Genomic DNA, 26,893 nt, shown 5'->3' on the forward strand with positions numbered 1-26,893 from the left:
TTTTATTATCTAGAGGAGAGTGCTCCTCACCGAAAAACGGGTCAAATAGCAAACCTGGATGTAAACACATTTAGTTGAATACGTAAGGGAGAAAATCTGGCCTCAAGCTTTGTGTAGCCTTTTCCAACTCTTATTTATACTTGTTTTGGAGGACCTCTAGCATTGAGGGATGCTTTTTGAAAATGCTTTAAATAATGTACACATGCCAAGTTAAAGGACGTGGTATCACAGCTACAAATTGTGCTGTGCTTGAAAATTGTGATCTCTATTTATTGTACCACATTCTGCAGTCCTTTTTTCAATGGATTTAATAATTAAATATAAATTCTAACTAATCCTTGCAGAGTAACTATGAAACCAAATGATGAAACACCGAGGTTTGTTTTTAACGTTAATTTTAGAAATACCAAAGAAATATATTGAAATAAGTAAAGCCAACAAGTTAATTTGAATTATTATTTGGATTTTTCGTTATTTCACAAAAGAGATTATGCAGAATTGTCATTGGATATAAAGTAATGTGGAAGTCAATAATCATTTTCTTGAAGTCATAAAAATAGACAAAATGGAAATCTGACTAAATTTATTTTTAAAATTTTAGCTTTAACTTCCTTTCAGCATTTTGATAACCATCTGTCTGTTAGTTATGCTTATTGTACTAAAAAGTCTTGAGTTTAATTCTGGACACTTTCTGATTTGATAAAGAAAAAATACCAAAATACGTGTCATTTTTTACATATCTGGCAATGCATATTGATGAAGTAAAATCAAGTAAATGCAAATACTTCTTCATGCATCAAATAAGAGAAATGCATATACTCTTGCCAGCAGTGATTATGACATGGGAACACTGGGTCATTTTGTCAGAAATCGTTTTCTCAAAATACTATACTGCATTGTTTGAAAAAAAAATTCCTAGACCATTTCATAAAGAAACTCAGTGGCAGACACAATTTGTACAATTTATTAAGAAAGAGAAAGAAGAGGGGGAAAGAATGAATTTAAAGAGCTGCCAACTGTTCAAATGTGAATTAAACATAGTAGTAAGACATGAAGGGTTTTTTTTTTAATTTTTGCTTTTTGATGATTAAAATGTTAACTATGATGGATGAGTGATTATTATCAGTAGACTTCCTTTGTGAACTAATTTCAGAATATAGTGTCAGTCTTGAGTTTATAGTGTCTTTAGTTTGTAAATTTTGTTTGACTTCTGTATTTGCTTTATAGAACTTTTGTAGTGATATGAAGAAGGCTAAACAGTGGTTGTGTCTGACCCGATGAAGAGTAGTATGTGACGATCCTTGTCAGTCAGCAGCTGTATTCGTTCTCCAGGGCTGACGTAACAAAGTGCTATAAACTAGGTGGCTTAGATGACAGAAATTTATCTTCTCACAGCTCTGGAGGCTAGAAGTCCAAGAGCAAAGTGTTGGCAGGCTTGGTTTCTTCTGAGGCGTCTCTCATTGGCTTGTCGATGGCAGTCGTCTCCTCGTGTATTTACTCAGTCCTTCTTCCATCTGTGTGTGTGTCCTAATCTCCTCTTCCTGTAAGGAAACCAGGTAGAGTGGATTAAGGCCCACCCCAAGGACTTATTTTACCTTAATTACTTCTTCAAAGACCCTGTATCCAAATACCATCTCTTTCTGAGGTACAGGGGGTTAGGACTTTAACATGTGAACTTTGAGGGGACACAGTTCAGCCCATAACAGCCCTCGAGCACCTGATCCGTGGCATTGTGACCGTATCTTATTCTGTGGGTAAATCCTAGGCCTCAGAGAGACCCAGGGAGTACTCAGTGCACAGTGGAGTACTGTATACTTAGTCACCATGACAGGCAGAATCTGTTTATTTATCTCGTATTTGCCGCTTACAAGTTTAACCCAGATGAAGGGTAGGATTAAAATATATGAATATTTATTAATCAGAGTCTTAGCGAGTTAAAGCCAAGCATAAGTGCATTTCTAGGACCTTCTAATAGATTCTTCCCACCCCCTCTTTTCAACCCTTTCGATACATTTACATACTTGATTTAAAAACCAAATCTACATTATTTCTCCAGCCCTACTTTTCATAAATTATAAATTCACCAGCCTCTTTGGAATGATGTTATTTTGACTTGATTTATCATTAATTACAAGGTCTTGGGACTTTAAGCAGCTAAGTAAATAGAGTGCTGGATCTCCATAGTGAGTTAATGCTGGCTGAATTGTCTGCATGCACGTGCTCTGACATTTTACTTTATATACGTTATGCTGGTATTTGGAAAGCATTGTATAAAGAATGATGTTTATATGATTATATAAATTGTCTGTACGTATATGTAAAACAGGTCCATGATCCTATTTGTTAAATCCAATTTGAGCTATGGTTGGTATGTACTGGGTGAAAGTATTATTTATCACTATGTGAAATACAGAATTGTTCATACTATAATGATCCCTGCTTTGACTCAGTAATTATTTTATAACACCTAAAAAAATTATTTGGTAACCTATTTGGGTGAGAAATAAAACCTACAAGCATTTGCCTCTCATCGTCAACTAGATACAGAAGCAATTATATACAGGAAGTTAGAACTCTTAAAATTACTGCTGGGTTCTTTTCTTGTTTTCTACCTGTGTTATAGAGCATCTGGAAATAGATTTTGTCTTGAGAGTCACAGATTCCCAAGATTTTGTATGCTCTTGTAATAGTGGTGATCATCAGCTTTGGTAATCTGATGAACCCAGACATTTTATGATTTGTTGATAGTGGCAGTTACTTTCTGCCTGTCTGATAATCTGTGTTTGCTCTTCGGGGTTGATGTCTATAGCAAGGGGATAGTGCGGAAATGAGCCTGCAGGCGCTCACTCCATCTGCTGCCAGGTATGTTCTGAATTAGATTTTTCTCCTTTCATTGCCAGTCCCAGGCTCAGTCTGAACTTAGAACTGCTCTGCCGTGGGTCACTTGGCTTTAAGCCACTCAGTACGGTGTGTTTTTTAACTACCTCTTTTTGGTTATTTTTAATAAACAAGTAGCAGATGAGGGAGGACTCTCATGATAGTACCTTTTTTTAAAGTATTGTTTTTTTTTTTTTAATCCATTAAAGTAGTAAAGAGGAAAACCAGGCACAGTGACAATGGTAATATATGTTGTAAGGCAAAAAAAAAAAAAAAAAAATTGATTTCGTAAAATCAGGAGAAAATTAATGCCATTGGCTGTACTTTGGTCATCATTTTAGGTAATGTTAAGAGGCTGTTTATATGAAACTAGAACATGATGAGCCATGAGAACGAACAACAACAAAAAATGCAAGTAAAAGTTGGACTGCTTTTAATAATGGAGTCCTAAGTAAAATAGCTGGTAAGAAGATAGAACCTCAGGCCCTCTGCTTTCCAAGACCAATGAAATGAGTTCTAATGCCTTAGTTTTAGCACATAATGTCAAATGAACATTGGTTTGAAAAAGACTTACACCTATTTATAGGACAAAACTAATTAATTCTTGGGGTGCCTGGGTGGCTCAGTCGGTTAAACGTCCACCTCCGGCTCAGGTCATGATCTCAGGGTCCTGGGATCGAGCCCCGCCGTTGGGCTCTCTGCTCAGTGATGAGTGTGCTTCTCCCTCTGCCTCTCCCTCTGATCTCTCTCGCTCTCACTCTCTCTCAAATAAATAGATAAAATCTTTTTAAAAATGATTATTTTTAAAAAGTATATAAGCATGAAAACACTAGATTAAAACCGATGTTTCCTAGAACTCCTAATTTGCTATTATATTAAGAACTTCGAAGGCATGGAGCTCCTGGGTGGCTCAGTTGGTTGGGCATCGAACTCTTGGTTTCGACTCAGGTTGTGATCCTGAGGTGGTGTTATGGAGCCCCACATCTGGCTCTGCGCTGAGTGCAAAGTCGGCTTCAGATTCCCTCTCCCTTTGCCTCTCCCCCACTCTTTCACACTCGCTCCCTCAAATAAATAAATAAAACCTTAAAAAAATAACTACTAAGTCATAATTTTAATATTCAAGAATTTCTTACTCTGGTATATGTAAATGATAGTGGAAACATTGTCAGTAATAGCAAACTATATAGAAACAACCTAAATATTCCTCTGTAAGGATTGGCTAAATAAATAATGATATATTCATTCAACAGAGCATTATACAAACTTCTCAAAAAAAAGCAGATCCCAGGAATTATGCAATTTGGTAGGCCTGATTTTTTCTGTGTATAAATCATTTCTGGAATGATCTATAGAAAAGTATTCAAACTGATTACCTCCACATTATTAATATTGAGGATTGGAAATGGAGATGGAAAGGTATGAGGGGTAGTACTTTCAAGTTCTTACGTACTTTTGATTTATTTTTAGCATGTAAATTTTTTTGTTGTTGAAAGTGTTAATTTTTTAATACTAAGCATTTAATACATGTTTTATAAATGCTTTTTAGTTGATTTATTCTATCACCTAGATACTGCTCTCCAAATATGAAAGCATTACCATTTTTGGAGTCATGGCTGAAAAAAAAAGTGCTGATAATTCCCAAATCTCTGTATTTCTGGTCTTGACCTCTCTTGAAACTCAGATTTTATGTACAAAAACCTGTTAGACATCTCCGTCTGGGTACGTCAAAGGTGCCTCCTACTCACTTTTCTAAGACTGAATTCACACTCTTCCTCTGCAGCCCATCCATGTCTTCCTCATCCCCTCCTTCCTTATCTTCAGTGAAGTTTCTCTCATCCACCTGGTCAACTACAGCAAAATTCCTAAAAGTCATCTTAGACTCTTTCCTTTCCTTCCTTTACTATGTTCCATTGATCATTAAATAAAAATTGATTTTTCTTCCCTCCCTCCTTCCTTCCTCAAATACATCTCCTCATCTGAACAGCCACCAATACAATTCCGTCCCCTATCATTACTTATCTGAGCTATAACAATAACTTCTTGTCCTCCTGGATTCAAGCCTTTTCTTTTAATTCATCCTCCATACTGAAGGCAAAACAACCTGAAACTAAAATCTCTTCATATTCTTCTACTAAGTTACAAACTATTATTAGGATATCTATTTCTGCTCCCTGGAATGTACATAGGAGTCAAGGATAACACCCCTTATATATATAAAAAAATAATTTTTTTAGATATCAAATTTTTACCTACTTTTATCCTTAAATATGTCTATAAGAAGTTGAATCATATATAATGTCCAGTTATATATATATATATATATGTATATATACATATTTTATATATATATACATTATATAGATATACATTAACATATATATAATGTATAATGAAAGATACACAGATAACATTAACTTATATTTATGCCAGAGATTATTTGATTTAAAACCTCTGGGTGCAGATACAGAGCACAGAGATCCCATCAATGGATGGGAAATTATAAATACAAAATACAATGAAATAGTATAAAGAATACTGAACCAGAAATTAAGAGTCTAAGGGCATCGGTCCTGGTTCTGATCATATCTAGATTTGAGACTGAAAAATAACTTAAGGTCTGTGTGTTTGAGTTTCCCTTCTTACAGAACAAGAAGGGATTTAGGCTAGATTAGAGATGGCAAATAGGTCTCAACTCAAGTACCAACCTCAATCAATTTGAAGTGGTTGCTTGAAGAGTAAGACTATGCATCTGGGACCAGCAACATTATGCTGAAATCAATTAGGAAGGTCTGTTATGATCAGGGGAGAGAAAGTTATAGCATATATGCCATATTAGCTATCCCAAGAGTAGATAATCTTTAAGTCCCAGCTCTATGATTCAATATTTTTCTGCCATATGACAATGAGAATATGTTGAAATTGTTCATCTTCTTGTTCCTTAGATGCCTTCAATTGTTCCAGTTCATTTAAGGTATATTATCTCACAACTGAATGTGACTCCAATGCTAATACTAATATTTAACAATTTTATAAGTGGCATATTTTCAATATTTCTTTCTAGATCTTCCACCCCCTCCAGTGCCACCACCTGCTATAAAGTCACCCACTGTCCAATCCAAGGCACAGCTGGAGGTGCGACCTGTAGTGGTGCCAAAACTCCCTTCTATAGAAGCAAGAACAGACAGATCATCAGATAGAAAAGTAGGCAGTTACAAGGGGAGAGAAGTATTGGATGGAAGACAAGTTACTGATATGAGAACCAATCCGGGTGATACCAGAGAAGCACAGGAACAGCAAAATGATGGGAAAGGACGAGGAAACAAGGCAGCAAAACGAGACCTTCCACCAGCAAAGACTCACCTCATCCAAGGTACTGGTTTATTCAAACAGCTAATAAATACAGATTGAACATATGTTTGCAAGTTGCAATGTTGGGTTCTCTTAGGCCTTATGAAAAGTGGTAAGATTTAGAAATTTACTCTCTAATGGAGGAGACAAGCATGTACTCAAATAATTTTAACATAATTAAATTAAATACATAACATTATATAAGACTTCCTTGGACAGGTGCCAGTTGAGTTGGGTTTTAAAGGAAAACATGATTCCAACAGGTTAAACAGAGAGAAGGGGATAACAGGTAAAGGAAGTAGGTGGAGAAAAAATGTGTGAGTGTAAAAACAAATGTTCGGTGAACATTGATTTCTAGTTTGGCCAGACACTAATAGTGAAAGATAAAACTAGAAAGGTGGTTGGGCCAGACTGGGAAGGCTGGGAGTATGATCTAGAGTGTGGGATTTATGATATAGGCGGTGGTGAGCCAGCAAAGAATTTTGAGCAAGAAATGGCAGAATCAGAATTGTAGGAGAATAACTGGCAGCACTCTATAGTGAAGGAGGAGACATTGAACGTGGGTAGATGAAGATATCAGATCATTGTAAAATAGCTAGGTATAAGCTATGAAAACACTGAATTAAAATAGTTGTGTGGAAAAAAGGAGAAAAGAGCCTACGTTGGCATTTCAGAGATAGAACCAGTGGTTAATAATTGAAAGTAGAAAAGTAGAATGAAATTATGGAGTAAAGCAAAAGTTACTCAAATGTTAATTAAATGACCCTGCTGGCTAGTGGAACCTAACTGTGCTAGCCAATGTAGAAAAAAACAAAAACAAAAACAGAAAAGATGTCTTAGGGAAAAGAATTTCAATTCTGAATGGATTAAGGTGCTGATAAGAGCACAGATACAAAGAAAATCAGTAAGACTTTAGAAAACTAAGTTTAAAGATCAGGAGAAAGGTTGTGAGTAGAGAGTAGGTTTTAGAAACAGCAACACAGAGGGGAAAATTGTATGAATTACAAAGGCTAAATTATCAGCAGTGATACACTGGTTATTGTTGAACAATCAATTCTCTGGGAGGAAAGCAAAGCAAAACCCTAATTTGTGGCCATTTACTCACTTCTATTGGGTAGTTACTTCCAAGATGACTGGTTTCAAGCTACTAATACGAAGTCAGTAAATGTGGAGTTGGGAAGACTTGAGTACTGTTCTTCTGAGAACATGTGAGCCAGCTTCAACACACCAATCATCTGCAGTGATTATATTCAAAGCTTAGGCACAAGAATCACTTTCTACAATGGAAATTGAAATGGATCTACCAAGAGATAGAAAATAATCAAGATCTCCAAGCCGGAGAGAATAGTATCCTAGAAAGAATGGTGGAGGAAATTTTAAAATAGAAAGAAGTCTAAAATGCCACCCAGAAGTAAAAGTTGGGTGTCAACAGTAGGTGGGGGCTGGAGGAAGAACACAAGAGGATTTTGCAATATGTTATTTGTGGGTGGTATTCAAAAGAATTGTTTTTAGTACTGTAGTCAGAATAGAAGCCAGACTGTTGGGGTTGTAAAGTAAATGGAAATTGTGTAATGGAAGCGATGAGCTCTTTTCAGAAGGTTGGGAAGAGGAGAGGTTGGAAATGAGTTTGCCAGGAAGGCAGAATTTGTGGAAATGCTTTAGTTATAGGATTATTATAGATGAAGGAGGAGAAACCATTTAGGAGAAAGAAATACAAAAAAGGGGAAGGTTGATGAAAGAGTCTGCAAAGAGTGTTAGGGAAAGGAATCTTAGAAGCCTATAGGGGACACTTCAACTACTACTGTATTTTAATAGATATATTGCAGTAAGATTAGACATCAGTCTCTTGTTATATTTATTATGAGCTCCTGGTCATAAGCAACTTTCTTTCAAAATGGGAGTCAATTTCACTCTGGTTTGTGACAGGAAGCCTGAACTCCTAATCTAGGCATGGACCCAGCCATAAAGTGATAAGTAAAAGTATCTTTCGGGCAGATGCCTTTACTATGTGACCACAAAGTACTTGGTGTTATCACCACAATCCAAAATTTGAAAAACTTAGCCTAGTTTTTATCAGTTAAGCAAAAGGTGATTTAGCTCTGAACTTTTGACCCATACTGTACTCCCAGTAGTGATTTATAAATATAATGTCATGATATAAATTACAAAGTTTATATGTGGCCTGAAAGTATAGACCAATTTGCTGCTACAAGGGATTCTTCAGGAGAAGATTTTGCAAACCTGGAAAGATCCTGGTATATGTAGAATTAGAACAAAGTGATGAAATTATTATATCAATCGTTAGAGATTTAATAAGTTGTCCTTTATGTTATAAAAATATTTCTAACTAAAGAATATTACTGGAACCATTAATCTAGAAATGAGGAACCCTATTTCATGGAAAGCACTGAGATACACTGACCAGATTATTATTTTATAGGTCTTGCTTTCCCACATTCTTATTTGAACCATAACCCTGTGTATATGTGTCATTAAATGATCATTTCTATGATTGCTATAATTTTCACCTTCATAATTCAGTTGACATTATTTAAAATGAAAGAGGCACCCTGATTTACATGTGTTATGAATGGTCATTTTTAATTAAAGAGAGTGGTCTTCTAGACTTGAATGACTGATCTTTTTGCTGACATTTACCTCAATTAGTTCGATTTATTTCTACATATATCAAACATCCACTGTGTTATAAAGCATTGTACTGGTCCTGAGATTTATGTGTAAACGTGAACCTTGACCTCAAGAAGCTTATAGTCAGAGACAGAGATAGGTAATCTATAGACTCATAGATATATTCATAGTTAGTATAATGTTTATGATGCCATTCTTGAGAGTCCAAAGAAGAGACAGTTAGCCCAGTCTTGTGGGGTATGTAAGGTAAAGAAAGACTTCTTGATCTTTCCTGGTGGAAATGACACGTAAGCTGAGTGTTCAGGATGGGGGAATTTAACTTGCATAAGAAAAGTGGATAGGTTATTCTGACAGAGAAACTCAGCATGAAAATCTCTGAGGTACATTGAGAAGATTGTAAGAAATTCAGTGTTACTAGATAGTAAAGGTGGTCAAAGGGGAAGCTCTTGAGGTAAATGTGCGCTTAAGTCATTGAGTGCCCATAGTTCCTGTAAGAAGGTGGCAGAGTGAATATGGTTTAGAAAGTAATGACTCAAGGCAGGGATGTATTAGTAGATATTTACAACCCCTGGACAAGAGATGTGGAGAATACAAACCAGGTGTTTTTTTAGTGTTAAAAATCAGGCTCACCTGTGTATATTTGAATGTGTGGAAAAAGTACATTTAAGGAGTACTGGAAAATTGTTGGAAGGGAGGGAAGACTCTAAAATAATTTGGTTTCTATCTTTATTGTCTTAATGATTAATGTTTTCATTAACTATATTAGGGAATACAGAGAGGAAAGAAAAAAGTGGACATGATGAAGTCAATGTTTGACATATTGAGTTTGAGGGATACTTAAGAGGAAGTGTTCACCATAGATCAGGAGTTGCAAATATAAATTAATTATTTATCATGATAAAATATTAATTAAATTATTCATTCACTCAAAACGATATGTCAGATTGAGAGTATATAAAAACACAAAACACAGAAAAATACCTGCCCCCATGACAGTTATAATTGAGAAGAGGTTACGGTCTGTAAGAATGGATGAAATTGCCCAAGGTTAGCAGGAAAAAGAATGTATGTATCCACTAGGCTAAGTGTTGAAACCTGCAACATGTAAGATGCACTGCATTAAGAAGAGCCCACAGGAGACTGGCCAGGAAGGAGGAGAACTAGAAGCTGTGAATAGTGATGTTAAACTGATGGTGGTTTCCAGATGAAGGGCAGTGACAGGTCCAGAGACATAAGGGCTGAAACACAATTAGCATTATCAAAGTCAACAATGAATTTTCTCTTTCGTTGTAGTAACGTGGGCATGGATAGATTTCTGTGGGATTCAGAGTAAATGGGAGTTGTGTCTACCAGTATTGAGTCTAAATTGCTTTAGGAAGCTTTGCTGAGCTGTAAGGACAGGAAGAAGGTACTCATTTATGTAAATCACAGGCTTAAGGGGAAAGTTTTGAGCAAGAGAGAGATTTTATATTGTAGTCTGACAAAAACTAAAGTCAGTGGAGAGAAAAAGATTGGTGGAACAGGGACAGAAGATGATGGTCACAGGATTCCCAATGCTGTGAAGCAAAGGTGCAGGAACAGTGGTGTTCATGGACTATGAGACCCTAGTGAGTCTGAATCTGGTTGAGGGGTGGAAATCGTGATGAGTAGAATGGAAGGAGAAAGGTGCCATCAAGGAAGACTAAACAGGTGACATAGGTAGATTGGGTTGGCCCTCCCAGGAAGAGAAAGTTTTGTGCAAAGGGCGGGGGTAATTGACTTAGAACTGGTGCCGTTGGGCTAGAGGCAAGCCTTCCTCATTCTACTAGAGAGAAGTTCAGTGGAAACCTCAGGGGAAATCAGATTTCATTCAGGCAGCGTGGACATTAGAGGAAGCATTTGCAGGAAGCAAAAAATCCATGTAGGAGAGTTGGTTTTTCATGTGTTTGGTGTCCAAAGGGTAGAGTGGACAGGCTTTGGAGAGAAGTGAGCAGCTGGAGGACGCATCAGTATAAGCAGCACCAAATTAAAGGCAACATAGAGCTAGAAACCCAGGAGATGGCATTTAATTAGAGTGGCTTTATGTTTTGAGCTAGCAATGATGGCAAGCTTCAGGGCTCCACAATGTAAATATGTTGAAATGGAGGTTGACGTCCAGGTGTCTGGAAAGTGAACCTGGGCTTGGTTCTGTTTTGGTAGTTTGAAGAAACAGCTTTGTTTCTTTCAATGCCTTGAAATAATCCTTCATAGTTTGCATAGAGATTTCACTATCCCCTCTGTTTTTACATCAATACTAGGAGCTCCTCTGGGTGTAGATACTATTAATGCTCGTTTAGAAAAGTGGAAACTAAAGCCTAAAATAATTGGAGATCACATAGTGAAGGATAGAACTGGAAGCTAAGTCTGACTCCAGGTTTGGTTTACCTCTTTTAATGATGTTGGTCCCAAGTGAGTTTGAGGTGGACAAGAGCTTGTGAGCAAAATCAACTCGAATGCCAACCGCTACCAGGAAAGGCAAAGCTTGTTACTTTGTTTTTCAGGACAGTGCTGTCTTTTTAATTATTGTTATAAAATGTCCTCACTTATTCCTCAAAAACATTGATGCTGCCGCATTCAGAATCACAGACATAAGTGATGTTACATTATGCAATGAAAATGTAGACTGGTGTTCATATGCACTTATTATATTTCATTACACAGAGGATATTCTGCCTTACTGTAGACCTACTTTTCCGACGTCAAATAATCCCAGAGATCCTAGTTCTTCAAGCTCAATGTCATCAAGAGGATCAGGAAGCAGACAAAGAGAACAAGGAAATGTAGGTCGAAGAAATATTGCAGAAATGCAAGTTCTTGGAGGATATGAAAGAGGAGAAGATAATAATGAAGAATTAGAGGTATCTATAACTTTTTTCCAAGTTTCTCAGCATTATATTGGTTGCTATATCAGCCTCAAAGTCAGAAATATTTATCAGTCCACAGAAATGTTACTGTTTTACCACAAACCCCAATGTTAATGATGTCAGAGACTGAAAGTCTGTGAATTTGGTGATTTTTTGAAATGTGTTCCAAAGTTGTAAATGATGATAACAGTTTCTTTTTAGATCTAGAGGAAATATTCATCTGCAGATATCCAGGTAAGAAATTTATATGGCAAACATGTTGTTAGGAAATAAGAACTATTTATCCAGGTAAGATACATATTGCATAGTATTGCATTACAGTAGGTTATAAAAACCAGTAAGGTGACAGAGTTATAGGGATTTGAATGAGGGTGCTTAGCCTGTGTTATCGGCCACCCTAGTAATCACTGGGGTTAATCTGACTGATTTGACCAAATATCTTCCACCTTCTTTCTTCTGACGTGGGAAACTGATCCTTGACTCTAACCTTCCCTGATGGAGGAGAACACTTCTTGAGTCAAATAGATACTCCTTTGTTGGAATTTATAGATAATGATACGAGATAGAATTGGCAGTATATCATATCATATCATAAAACCACCTCCTATTTCTAAGACCCTGTTTTCTCCAGTTAATAATAATAATAATAATAATAATAATAATAATAATAATAATAAAGTTGAGGGCAAACTTCTCTTCTTACAAATATATTTAATCCCAAGTAGATTGTTAAATGAATGTTAAACTGAACTTTTAAAACTAGAAGATGAAACATTTTAAGGAATGATGTCTAATTGAGTTCTGTGTAATACCCAAAGCATTTTGATTTTGACGTTTGGAATAAGAAGACTTTCTTCCTACAGTTGTTACGAGAAGTTGTTTTATAAGTTCCTCTGTTTATTTGTGTGTTTTTTTTTTTTAAGTAAGAGAACCTTTCTCGGGGACAAAAAGTCATCATACAAAACTCTAATACTTAAAACCAATAAAATTTGAACTGCAATGTTGAGTTGGGGCTGGGGGAGTAGAGAAATCCACTTTATACTGCTCCTCTCTCCCCTACACCACACACCCCAATACCCAGACATCGCACAGAACACAGTTTGTTAGACACAGAGAACTATTGGATTTTCTATCAAAACCAACTAACAACAAATGAATGAGTTGCCATGAGCACTTTCTAACATATGCCAGGGAATGAATGAAGAAATACCAACTGTAAGGTTGAAAACATATAAATCAACAAAATTCTAAAACTGCACTCTAAGCTTTATTTTCAAATTTAACAAACACTTTTCTCTTACAGGAAACTGAAAGCTGAAGACAACCAGAGAGGCTTGTGAGATCTAATGTGAAAATTATCACTCAAGATGCCTCATGTCTGATGACACATGACGCCAGATAAAATGTTCAGTGCAATCGGAGTGTAAAAATTGTCATTTTTATTCCTCTTATTGGAATACCATTTTTAAAAATTTTATTGGAGTTTTATTGTTGTTGTTTGCTCCTTATCCCTAATGAAGAACGTCCCTATTCCCCTCGCTGTTGGAACAAACCATTACACCTTACTTCCAGCAAGGGAAGTACTTGACTTCTTGCTTCAGTCATCAGCCAGCAAGAGAGAATGACACAGTTCCTTTGCATTTTGCCCCTGAGATATGGCATTGCACTGCTTATATACCAAGCCAATTTTCAGCAAAGTTTTGATCAAAGATACAAAACTGATTAATCAACCTCATGCCAAGGGCTCTCAAGATATAATCTTTCTATAACCAACTGCTAATGCAAATTAAAACATACTTCATTTTAACATGATTTTTCAAATCAGTCTTTCATACCACCCTCTGCTGGGAGAAAATAAAATATAACAAATGCAGAACAACACAAATCAATTTGAATGGGGTAGAAACATTGTAAATATATGCTCTTTGCAACCCCTGGTGGTACTTTATTTTGTCTTCATTTCAATCATTGAAGTATATTCTTCTTGGAAATATACTTTTGGATAAGTAGAGGTAAGCCAGTTGGATCTCTGGTTGTCTAGTCATTGTCATAAGTAAGCCTAGCAAAAAAACGTGTTCTATTTTTCAATCAAATGCAATTATAAATGCATATTACAAACAAATGGATGTTTTTAATGACCAATTGAATAAGGACATCCCTATCTTAACTGGCCTAAATTTCTTCTGGTAGTGTCAGTTCAACTTTCAGAAGTGCCACTTAAGAAAGTTTGATTTTTGTTTTTGTAATGCACTGTTTTTAATCTTTTTTTTTTTTTTTGGTTTTAAAAGCACAATCACTAAACTTTATTTGTAAACCATTGTAACTATTAACCTTTTTTGTCTTATTGAAAAAAAAATGTTGAGAAGCGTTTTTAACCTGTTTTGTTTATGCTCTATGTTTGTATTTGGGATATTTGAATGATGACAGATGGTGAAGTAATGTGCGTACTTTATTGTGGGCCATGAACCCAATGGTTCTTACTTTTCCTGGACTTAAAGAAAAAAAGGTTTAAGTTTGTTGTGGCCAATGTTGAAACTTATAAGATTTTCTTATAAGCTCAAAGAGAGGCATTACGTGCTTTGAACTGCCAAATGATGCCCTCTGACTGTAGATTTTTATGATCCTTTTTTGTTGTTATATGAATTTCATTGACTTGATAATTGGTGCTATTTGAGGAAAAAAAATGTACATGTATTCATGCACAGGTATCAGGCCTGACCCCCCCGGAAAACAAAGCCAAACAAAACTGAACCACAAAAAAAAAGCTGGTGTTCACCAAAAACTAAATGTGTTCACTTAGATAATTTGAAAGTTACATAGAAAGGGTATGCAGTACTAAGGGAACAATCCATGTGATTAATGTTTTCATTATGTTCATGTAAGAAACCTCTTATTTTTAGCCATAATTTTGCATACTGAAAACCAATAATCAGAAAAGTAATTTTGTCACATTATTTATTAAAAATGTTCTCAAATACATCATTCTTTCTTGTGTTGATTTCTCTTTTTTTTTTCATTGTGTGATCAGATTTATTCCATTTAATCACAAAGTTGTGCTGTCTTAACATTTCACCACTATATTATCAGCTGAGTGAAAATTTTAAACAACCAGGATTTACTTAGAAGGAAAAATTCTCATTTTACTCCATGGAAATTGAAGATATAAGGTCAATCAAAACCTAGAAGTCATTTGATCATAGAATACCATTTTAATATTAAGGAAGCTCTAAAATGTTTATTTGTGTGTATCTGAATTTCAAGTAACCTATTTCTGACATAGTTAGGATTCAGGTATGATAAATAATTTGTAAAGTTTGGACCACTTAAGTTCCATCAGAAAGAAAATTATATTACCCAAAATATTTGTTAGTAACTATCTGCTTTCTTGTTTACAAATTCATGTGAAATTTTAACAGTTCTATACCCATCATATACTGGGTGGAACATTGGTGTTTATTAGATTAAGGTCACCATATTCAAATATTAACTTTGGATGGATGAGGTGAGTAATAGAATCTAGGGAAGGTTTTTTTCCTATGATAACTATATATATATAGAGAGAGAGAGAGTTAAGTTTTGTGTTGATCACGATTTTCAAAACTGGGAAATTTTGGACAAAGACAAAGAAGGGGATGTATTTTGAAGGTTAATTTTACAAAAATGAAGTAATCACCAGCATCTATTTGGGTCCATAGGTCAAGAAGTCACTTTCCAACTATTTCAAGGGAAACATTGGAGAAACATGTTTCATGGCTTAATTTTTCTCTTCCCTGGTTGAGGTGACTGTAAGTTAGTCCCTATTTATTTATATCATGTGATATACATATCAGAGGGCCTGGGTTTGAGTCCAGTTTTGTCACGAGGTCTGTTTCCCCGGATATATTATTTAACCTCTTAAGTCTCAGGTTTCTCCACCTGTGAATTCAGTAATGCCTACCTCATGGAGCTGTTGTCATGATTTAGTGAGTTAATGTATATGACATGGACTCTGTAAACCCTCAAACAATATAAGGTATTGTATTTATAGACTGAAATTCATGCACACATTCTGTCCTCACTTATCACATGTAGTTTGTTCCTAAAACCTTGCAGAGTTAAAAACCTATCCAAGTATAAGTGTGGTGCGGGGATGGGGGTGGTTCCATTTCCGGTGAGCAAAATTCACTGTGAAATTCCTAATCGTGGAATAAATTCTTGGAGTTTTTGTTTGTTTCCTTGCTTCTGAATTTCTGAGGGCCACACAGTGGCTGGTGATGTGGCGTTTTCAGTACATCTGTCATAATTCAGGTGTGCAAGAATGTCGCTTAACTTCAGAATAACTATTTACTGTGTTTGGGGCTGCTGTTCTGCTTAGTGGCAGAGAATATCATTTTCAATCTAGATGAGCTCAATCATATCAGACTTCCGTGGTCATTTCAGATATAAAGTCTGGATTTTCTCTTCCCTGCCCTCTCTACAGGGTGGCATCAAGAGTCCAGAGGCTGTCTCCTTGTGTTGAAAGTGTGTGTGTGTTGAAGGGAAGGGTGGCAGTAGGGACTTTTGACATTTTGCTGTTGTCGAAGTTTCCAATGGTCTTCATTTCTCAGAACCTTTATGCTGCAATGTTCCTTATTCATCGACGCTCTCCTAATACTTCTAAGCTCTGTGATTTAGCTTGGGTGCAGGGAGCAGGGAATGGGACTGTCATATGCTCTTCCATATCATGCTGAAGCTCTGGAGACTTGAGTATGAAGCCCCTTCCTTGGGCCTCGCAAGATACTACTATGTCTCTTTAACTGCTTACCATTTAGGCTGTGTGGGGGCTGGGGGGCTGGCTACTCCTGAAGTTTAAATTAGACTTGGTTCTGGATCCTGACCATCTGTACTTGAATCCTGGCTCTGGGAATTACTAGCTGTGTAGCCAGGGGAAAATTACTTAGTGAATCTGTCTTAATCTTTGAGTGATGTATTAAGAATACCCACTTTGCAAGGTTGTTTGGATTAAATGAATTCATATGTGCAAAGTACATAGCAAATGCTCAAGTATTTATTGGGTCATACCTCCTCCCTCTCTGGTTTTGAACTAGAAAGTGCTGCATAGGTTGCTCTACTTTCACACTCCTAAAACTCTACTTGACCAGGAGATAGGCGGGCACAAGAATCAGAAACCATATCTAATCACACACTCACCATATCTAATGTTCTCACCTCATGTTTAATTCTCTCTTCTCAGTAAGATGGAACATGAAGAAGAGGAAGAGGATGAGGAGGAGAGAGAAAGAGAAAAGGGAAGAGAGAGACTATCATGTATATTGCTTGCATCCCTAGTCTTTTGTTTGCAAGACCTTAGTTCTTGCAACTCAGCCTTCATTCTGCTACAGATTTCAAGAATCTATTTTGAAATCCCAAAGGGAATGTTGAATTGCTTTTCTATGGTAACCATTCCTTTGCATTTCTCTGGTAACCATCTGAGGGCAGTGTACATAGAAAGCCCTCTCATCTGCTGGAAGTAGGAAGTGGGATGGTAGAGCAGGAAATAGCTTGTAGCAGGTGCAATGTCTGTTAATATTTCAATATACGATCTTGCTACAAAAGGATAAAATTAAACATTAAAAAGAGGTTACTCTTTAAAAATAGAAATATCTTTTCTCGAATTCTAGTTTTCTCAGCTTATGTCAAGAGAATTTAGCAGAAATTTAAAAGAAAAAAACCTAGGGAATTGGCACCAGACCAAACTAAATATTGAGCATGAGAGTATAAAGATTACTTTAGTGTTAACAAGTTTTAAAGACCTTTTTTTTCTAGAAAACTATGGGCATTGACATTTTCTTTTCATAAAAGAGTCTGTTGCAGGACTCCCAACCAAGAACCTTAAGGACCTTCTGTTTTTGGATCCCAAAAATTGGTTCCTGTTTTGGTATTGATGCTCAAGGTTTTTCCCACATGTGAACACACCCCAACCGTAGAATCCAGTGTCTGCTCATTAAGGTTAAATTTTGTCTGTAACACACCAAATGACTGCCATCTCTACCCCAAATATATCATTCTCATCAGCAGTTATATTTTTGTTATTTCCTCATTTTTATAAAATGACCAAAAAATGAAATAGAAAATGCTGCAGAGACAAGTGACAACGATGCCAAAACCGAGTTGTTGTTTGCTTCACCCGCATGTGCTTCCACTGTAACATGTGGAATTTAGTGGCTTAAACAAATGAATACCCAATGAACAAAAATGTAGACTATGTTGGAAATGGAATGTAAGAAATTCTAGATCTTGGGCTTAAAAATAAATATTTACTCACATGAGGATTATGAATACATGAAGTTATTTTGAGTTAGCAAGTTGGTTTTTAACCAAATGCTCAAACTTTTTTTTTAGATGTATCAGGGTGTATGAGAAAACAAATGTTGCTTTATTTTTCAAAGAGTAGATAATCCTTTGTCCTTAAAATTTCTTGTCATTCTTAAGAACACACTAGACTAATTAGCACTTTAGGTGCTATTAGTTTAGAAAGTTACATTCTTTGTTTTTCTCTTTCCCTTATTCCCTGTTTTGAATACCACTGAGAGAGAGGACAACAAATGAGTATTTAAAAAATATATATTTTAGAAGATACTTGTTCTCTAGAGGCTCTAAACCTGGGTTTCTCAAAGTGATGTCCGTGAACATCTGTCTTGTAGTTATAAATATAAATTCTTGATTCCTGTCCTGATCCAGCTGAATCAGAATCCCAGGAGGCAAGGCCTAATAATTTGCATTTTGGAGACAATCCCAGGTAATTCTATGTTTAAAAAAAATAAAGTTCGAAAACCACTCCCTTAACAAATTAATATATGGTTCATTGTGATGTACCTGAAACTGGAGTGAACCTTTGAGTTGGCAGTGTCTTGCGATCACTTTCAGCCAGGCAAGAGTCGTGATGTTGTTTTGATTGTCTGCTATTAAAAAACAGGTCTCATATAAACAGAAAGTAAGCATTTGTCAAATTTTATTTACCTCAATAACAAGGGACCCAGCAGGGAGATAAAGAGCATTTGAAGAACAGTTGTGGAAGGAACAAATATGATTGCTAAGTTAGTTAACTTTCTACAGGGCAGTGCAAGCAAACATTAATATTTCTGCTGAGCTAGAGAATCATGACGCCTGTCTTTCTCTTTAGATCAAATACTCACTAACCTTCAAAGCTGCATAAAATCTGCACCTAATTATTTGCGATTAGTCAAAAATGTACTTTGGTAATTTGCATTCCCCCAAAAGAATCAGGTGAGGGTCAAACAGTGACTTGGTCTTGTTTGTTTCCCCAGAGGCAGAATCTGAAACAAAGACATGCGTGCAAATAATTTATTTGGGAGATGATCCCAGGAAGTGAGTTGGAGAGCATGAGGGGAATGGGAGGGGATGTCAACAGGTACTTTAAAGTTGGTGAAGGTGCCTCCAGTGGGGACTCTCCTGGCTCCTCTGAGAAGCATACGGAATACCTCCCTGAGTCCTTCCCCAAAGGACAGGGGCCTGGAACATTATCAGTTTACTCCTACTTCCGCATTGGTTGAAAGCTGTGGGTAGGGTAGGGGTGGGGTAGGTGCGGGATTTCTCTCTCAGGCCCTGGTGAGAATAGAAGAGCCTGAGGCAGAGAGTGGACATGCTTACCGCAGGTGTCTGAGATGAGAAGGTGCCAAGAAGAGGTAAGTCTGATCTCAAAGGGCGTTGTCTGCCACTACAGAGCCCTCAAAGCCATATACTATAAGCAGGATTATGGGGAGATGCTTTAGCATTGTATCAAGAATCAATCATCAGACTACCTTTTTCAAATTTAAGATAAATTTCCTTTCACGCCTGCACGTACGAAATTAGTCATGTGTATTCATATCACTATCACACTGGTGGAATTGTTGCCAGTTATCAATTGTTGGTACTATGTGTGTTGAGTTTAACTGCCATTTAACATATTTTGAAAATATTTATACCATCAGCGTTGAAGCAGCACCAAAGCAAAAAAGATACAGAAATAGCAGCTTGGTGTGAGTCGGATCATTAGAATAACTACAATCATGGATTTTCTAGCAGAGCAATAAGCTTTATAGTACCTATGAAAGAAAAGTATCTCTAATTAAATAATTAAGGTTGTGCTTTATAACATGCACACACAAACAATGCAAATGAGTGCTGGAAAAATTATCAAATCCCTCAGAAGAACATGAAAGAAATTCCAAGCAAACTTGAGGATGGTGCAGCCCATTTGTGTGTCCTGCAAGACTCTTACCGAGGCATTGCCCTACAACTGACGTTGGTAGCATTTACACAATGGCATGTAAAATAAAGCGCTTTCAATAGAGTCTTATATTTGATAAAATATTGCAACATTTATACAAGTCCATCACCTTAAATAAGTTGGGCTCAAAATTTTTACATCGTTTCAGCACTTTTTTTTTTTTAATTCAGATCTTGGGCACCATTGCGAACTCCACATATTAAGACTGAAGCAAGAGTTGGAGGTTTTATTTATTTATTTATTTTTAAAGAATTTATGTATTTGTGAGAGAGAGCATGAGAGAGCACAAGCAAGGAATGGCAGAGGGAGAGGGAGAAGGAGGCTCCCTGCTGAGCAGGGAGCCCCATGCAGGGCTCCATCCCAGGACCCTGGGATCATGACCTGAGCCAAAGATAGACATTTAACCAACTGAGCCACCCAGGTGCCCTGAGAGTTGGAGGTTTTAGACATTCTTTTTCCATTTGAGGAAAGGTCTGAGCTCTTCAGTCTTGCATAAAACAAAGTTTTCGATGCTTCCAGCTTGAGTGATTTCTACTGCCCAGTCAGTGAAGGAAGTCACGAAAGGAACTTAGGTGACTAGGGTTTCTGTGCCCATCCAGTACTTCAGGGGCCCCCCACACGTTGGAGTGTCTTCCTGGAACTCTTTAAAATCCTCTTCTGCCGGCTGATCGTGCCAGGGTGGGTATGCCTGCAGAGCCAAGTGCCAGAGCCCAGACAGGGACCGATGCGGGCCTGGACCCCTGCATGTGGGATCCATAAGCCAAGGAGCTCCAGAATTCAGATAATTGTCTGTGGGATTGTCCGGGGGCCCTGTAAACTGCCCCCCTGGTTCCAGGAGGGTGGCCTGGTTAGTGGATTGCTCACCCTGGCTGGCATATTTCTTTCATAAAATCGAGTCAGGTCGTGCTTTCACAGTGATGCTCACGTGTTTGATTTGGAATGACTTCTGTTGTTTATATCAGCAGAGGCCCTGCAGAAGTAGTTACCCTGGCTGCCACACCAGGGTAGCCCTGAACATAGGGAAAACTTCTAAGCCAGCTTAATAAAGCATATATATGATATAAAATTCCATATTAAAAGAGTTTTAACAATTCGACTTAAACTTTCAAATATGCATTCCTTTGTTTTATCAGAAAAGGACTTGAGAAGCTGCTCAAGGTCATACAACATTGTTTGCTAAGTCAGAATTTTTAATTGCTTTGTCTCACCCAGAAATCCCGTTGCTCCTACTTCTGCCTCTCTATGGGGAAGAGGGATCTTTTGGAGAGGTTTGAACATTTTTTTAACCTGTCTTTAGGCTATGACATTTATAGTAAGCAATACCTTACCATTTTGAATGCTTGAATACTTTGGGGAAAAATAAGTCAAGGAAAATAATAAATTCCTTAGACTAATAATATACCTATGCATAGGATTAGCATATGTTTGGAAGCCAATTTATTTTATCTGGATGATTTACTATCAACCATTGTTAATTAAGCCTCACATGTTTCAAGTGTGCATTTAATTAAACAGTAATTTTGAATAAACGATTTCTTATCTTGCTATATAAAATGGTGCCAAAAATATGGCCACTGGACTATCTTAAAAATCTTTGTCACCCTCTATAAGGTCATCAAAAGTATTTGATGAAGTTACTTAAAAAGTTTTACTCAAACTCCCTACCCTGATTTCAAGCAAAGCATTCACACATTGATTCAGCATTCTACTGAGCTTCTATTCTGTGCTCGGAACAAAGATGAATAAACTCCAGAATTGCTCACAATACAAGGGGAGGCAGACACACACAGCCGAGTGCAAACGATATAATAGCAGTATTTACACAGCGTCTTAGTCCTTTCAGCCTGCTTTGACACAAATACCTTGAACTCGGTAGCTTAAAAGCAACAGAAATTTATTTCTCACAGTTCTGGAGGCTATAAAAGTTCAAGAACAAGGCACCTGCAGATTCAGGTGTCTGGTGAGAGCCTGCTTCCCGGATCATAGACAGCCGTCTTTCCATTGTGTACTCACGGGGCAGAAGAGGAAAGCTCGCTCTCTGAGGTCTTTTTCATAAGGAAACTAATCCCATTCGTGAGGTTCCACCCTTATGACCTAGTTACCTCCTGAAGCCCCACCTCTTACCACCATCTCACTGGGTTTAGGTTTCAACATATGACTTTCAGGGGGACACAAATGTTCATATGGTAGTACATGGCAATAAAGGAGTTTGTTAAAACTCTGAACAGGAACTGAAGAGATATTTTGTCTGGATTACGGAAGGTTGTAAACGAAGTTGTCAATTCATTTACAACATATGAAGCTTGGGTTCTCTCAAAATCGTACTCTTCTTCTTGAAAAAGTATTAAATATGTTTTAAAATTAAAATATATTTGGGTGAGCCCTAAAGACAAATTCTTGATTATGTTTAAAAAAGGTAATTTGAAGATTATTTCTTTTGTTTTGGCCAGTTTCTATCATTCTCCAACTAAAATAATTTTAGAATCACACAAACTTCACAAATCAATCAACAAAAACATGAAAGAATTAACTGATAAAAATATTAAGAGGATTTGAGATTAAATTGTTTCTTTCATGCGGAGAGTCAGTAATGATGCTTCCTAACACAGGTTATATACATAAAACACATAAAATCCAACTCAATGTGGTTAAGCAATGAAAGAAATTTATGGTGTAATGGAACTGAAAAAGTACAAGCAGGCATGGTTCAATCAAGGCTCTGATTCCATTTGTCTTTGAATCTCTTTGCTCTGCTTTGTTCCACATGTTGCTTCTCTCTCCAGCTGTTATCAAGATGGCCATAACAAACCAGCCTCAAGCCACACATGATACTATTCAGAGGCCAAGAGACAAAAACAAGAAAACACAATACTCTGTAAAAATGCATCCCAGTGATCCAAATTGTTTCACGTGCTCTTTCCAGAACCAAGCCTATCTCCAGAGAAATACCGTGTACTATTTGACTGAAGCCTGGATTCCCATGGACTTATCAGGTGTTCTGCTGGAGTGTATCAGTCTGTTACCTCTGACATACAGGGTTGTCTGTTGAAGGGAATGGATGATGGAACACACCCAACAATGAGTAACACACACACATTCTTACATTTAGCAATTAGTCTGTTTTCTATCCAACTCACATACATAGTTTATGCAGTGATTTTTAAAAAAGAGTACAAATTTTTTGACATTCTTCTCAGCAGGACACAAAGTGGATGACCCATCCCTTTGCATCAAGGTAAGATTGTGACTGCTTCAACAATAAAATAGGTTTATTGACTTCTGAGGTTAAGTCATTAAAACCCAAGAAGCATCTTCTTGGATCTTTGAACATTTGCTCTGCAGAAGCTCATTTGTGGAATCCAGTTCCTATGCTGTAAAAAGCCTAGCCACCTAGAAAGGTCTTGTGTGGGTCAATAGTCTCAACTGAGCCCAGCTTTATGCCTGTCATGGGAGTCTGATGATTCCAACCATTTGAGTCACCCCCAGCCGCTCATAACTTCCCAGCCGAGACCCCAGATTTCATGGAGCAGCTGTGAAGACATCCCAGGACAAGCCCTTCCAGCTGTGCTTTGAATTTCTGACCCACAGAACCCACGAGCATCATAAAATTGATGTTACTTTATGCCAGTACGTTTGAGGTGGTTTGTTACATAGCAGTATATAACCAGAACTGCTTGAATGTCTTTAGTGAAAAGGAAATCCATACACTTGGAAACAGGAAGAAAGAAAATCTGAAAACAAAGGGAGTTGCCAGGCATTTAAGCGACAGCATATGTTTTGAGAGGGGAGGATGCTGTTTTTGACATAGATTGATGGTAAACAAAAGCGTCGTGGTACACATCTACCATCGCCCCTAATGATCCTAGCTGTACATACTCCAGCTGTGAAGACTCTGCCGCCCTAACATTCACATCAAGTCACTGCTTCTCAGGTTTTACTTTATAAACCAGAAATGTGATGATTCTTTTCCTTTGATTGTGTGTGCCAGAGAAGCTAGAGAAATTTTTGAAGTAAACTCGAAAGTCCATGCGAGAAGTCTGCTGAGAAGCACGACCTGAATCATTCACTTAGACCATTACAATCATCTTTCCTCTTGCTTTCTCTTCCTACTTGTAATCCTTTTGTTTATTCCTTATTTGTAATTTCATCAAGGTAAGGGAAATGAATAGAAATAGAAAATATTTTAATTTTTATTTCCATATAGTAGGGATAAAAGCTTAATAGAGAAAATAGAAAATTGACAACTTGGAGAGTATTTCCCTGCTTCTTTATGATTTTTATGGAATTTTGTGATTTACAAATATTTTCAAGTACGTTTTAAGACATGATCTGAACCACAACAGCTAATATATTAGTTTGCATATGAGATAATGGAGGGTCATGGTGGGTATGTCTTGCCCAAGGTTACAAATCTAGCCTAGGACTCAAACACAGATAAAAGTCCTTTGTTCTAGATTTGACTATAATAAGTCTTATACTAAGCTCCTGCTTTTATCTATTTATTATTGATATTTCAATATCTTTATTTGAATGCTTTATATATATAAAAGTAGAAATTTGACAGAATAATGAAATGCATTATAATACACTGCCTGACTTTACTGCATTACTTATTTAAAAAAATAGATATATTTCAATATTTTTCCCAATTAACGTCTCAAGGACCCCATCCCCTTGCAGGTAGTTTAATTTCTAGTCTTTCACCACCTAAAATATCTAAGAGTTACTGGAGATTATTTAGTTCACAGGGGATTTAGTCAAGCATAAAATTCCCAGAGAGAAAATAGGAACCTGAAGAATTTAATATCACCATTTATTCTTGGCATATGGTATCAGTTTTGTACTAGTCTCGCACAGTTGTTTATGAATTATCAGGTGTTCCTGCCCTTCTAGGAACCCACCCAAGACATGCCACACTCTCATGTTCAGTGTCAAGGAAACAAGTCATTTTTAAAACTTGAGATGTAACTGACATATGGTATGATAATAATTTCAGGTGTACAGCATGATTGAATGTTTGTCTATATGACAAAATGATCACCACAATAAGTCTAATTCATATGCATCACCACACATAGTCACAATTTTTTTCATGTGATAAGAACTTTTAAGATCTACTCTCTTAGAAACTTTCAAATATGCAATACGGTATTATTGACTATAGTTACTATGCTATACATTACATTCCCAGGACTTCTGTATTTTATAACTGGAAGTTTGTACCTTTTGACCACCTTCACCTATGTTGTGCCCCCCACCCCTCTGCCTCTGGCAACCACCAGTCTGTTCTATGCGTCTATGAGCTCTTCACTGTTGCTGTTGTTTTAAATTCCACGTATACATGAGATCATAGAGTATTAGCTCTCAAGGGGCTAGGCAGGTGAGGGTGACACGTATGGTCTGTGTAGGTGTAGAGGTGGTGTGTCGAGGGAGTATGTGGAGGGCCCCTACAAAGGCCTGTGGGAAGATGAGAAAGAGGAAGTTGGCTGTTTAGGGGCAGTGGAAAGTGGCCAAAGCTGACAGCACCGGATATTATGAGGAGGGCCTCCATTCAGGTCTGCTGGACTCTTCTCTTCTCTTCTCTTCTCTTCTCTTCTCTTCTCTTCTCTTCTCTTCTCTTCTCTTCTCTTCTCTTCTCTTCTCCTCTTCTCTTCTCTTCTTCTCTCCTCTCCTCTCCTCTCCTCTCCTCTCCTCTCCTCTCCTCTCCTCTCCTCTCTTCTCTTCTCCTCTTCTTTCTCTTCTTTTTTTTTTAAAGATTTTATTTATTTATTTGACAGAGAGAGAGACAGCCAGCAAGAGAGGGAACACAAGCAGGGGGAGTGGGAGAGGAAGAAGCAGGCTCCCAGCAGAGGAGCCCGATGCGGCACTTGATCCCAGGACTCCAGGATCACACCCTGAGCGAAGGCAGACGCTTAAAGACTGAGCCACCCAGGCGTCCCACTATTCTTCTCTTCTGATTTCAGAATGGAATGGCGCAATCAAGTTGTTGGACCTTGGCAGAAGTCTGATTGAACCCCTGGGTTCTGTACTAGAAGCCTGCCTCCGGGCCTACCTTCTAGGAGCCTATCCCAAACATGGTACATTCTTACATTCAGTATTAAAGAAATAGGGGTGTGTTTTTTTTTTTGTTTTGTTTTGTTTTTTGTTTTTTTTACCAGATTACGTGGAGCTTCCAGAATTAGTAACATGTTGACCTAAAAATGGCTCACTTCCAAGAACGATTAGTGATTGAACCAACATCTCCCACCCAGATTTCCCAAATTATCAAGGGTCTTGTTTTCCTTTATTATTACACTTTTGTCTGGAGCTACTTTAGCCTACAAAAAAACAAAACAAAACAAAAAAACAAACGAAAACAACAAACTCATGACCTTCTAACGTAAGGGAACATGTGCTCTCAGTACAGCAGCCACAGTGATCCTTTTAAAAACACAGTTTTGATCATCATTCCTCTTTCTTTTTTTCCTTTTTTTATAATGATTTTTTTATGTTATGTTAGCCACCATACAGTATATCCTTAGTTTTTGACGTAATGTTCCATGATTCATTATTTGCATATAACACCCAGTGCACCATGCAATACATTCCTCTCTTTCATCATTTCCTCACTTCCCTGGCTTGTCCCATGCATAGTTAGAAAACAATGCAACTTAAGTTCTCCTCCCCTTTACTTCTTTTTACCTACAATTGGTCTCTAGTCCCCTGGCCTGCTGAGGGCCCTGAGAATAAATCTGGCAGACGCCCACCTCTGGATATTTACATTTGATATTCCTTGAGCTGGATGCACTCTCCTAGCTATCTCCATAACCCACTCCCTTCCTTCAGGTCTTTGTTTTCTAAATAAGAGCTTTATGAACACCTTATTTAAAATTGCACTTCACCCACC

General features: G+C 37.2%; 1 protein-coding gene across 1 annotated transcript in view; it reads left to right on the forward strand.

Moving 5' to 3' along the window:
* ROBO1 (roundabout guidance receptor 1) overlaps positions 1-14,738 on the forward strand; it is a 764,830-nt gene extending 750,092 nt beyond the window's left edge. Inside the window, exons 29-31 of the mRNA XM_087861719.1 lie at positions 5,939-6,247; positions 11,554-11,750; positions 13,060-14,738. Coding sequence (XP_087717845.1) covers positions 5,939-6,247; positions 11,554-11,750; positions 13,060-13,074 — 521 coding nt within the window. The 3' untranslated portion in view covers positions 13,075-14,738. The remainder of the gene's footprint in view (positions 1-5,938; positions 6,248-11,553; positions 11,751-13,059) is intronic.
* Positions 14,739-26,893: the final 12,155 nt, after the last annotated feature.

The sequence above is a fragment of the Ursus americanus genome, chromosome 4 (assembly GCF_024610735.1).
Source record: "Ursus americanus isolate L20-20 chromosome 4, mUrsAme1.1.p, whole genome shotgun sequence".
NCBI classification, from domain to species: Eukaryota; Metazoa; Chordata; class Mammalia; order Carnivora; family Ursidae; genus Ursus; species Ursus americanus.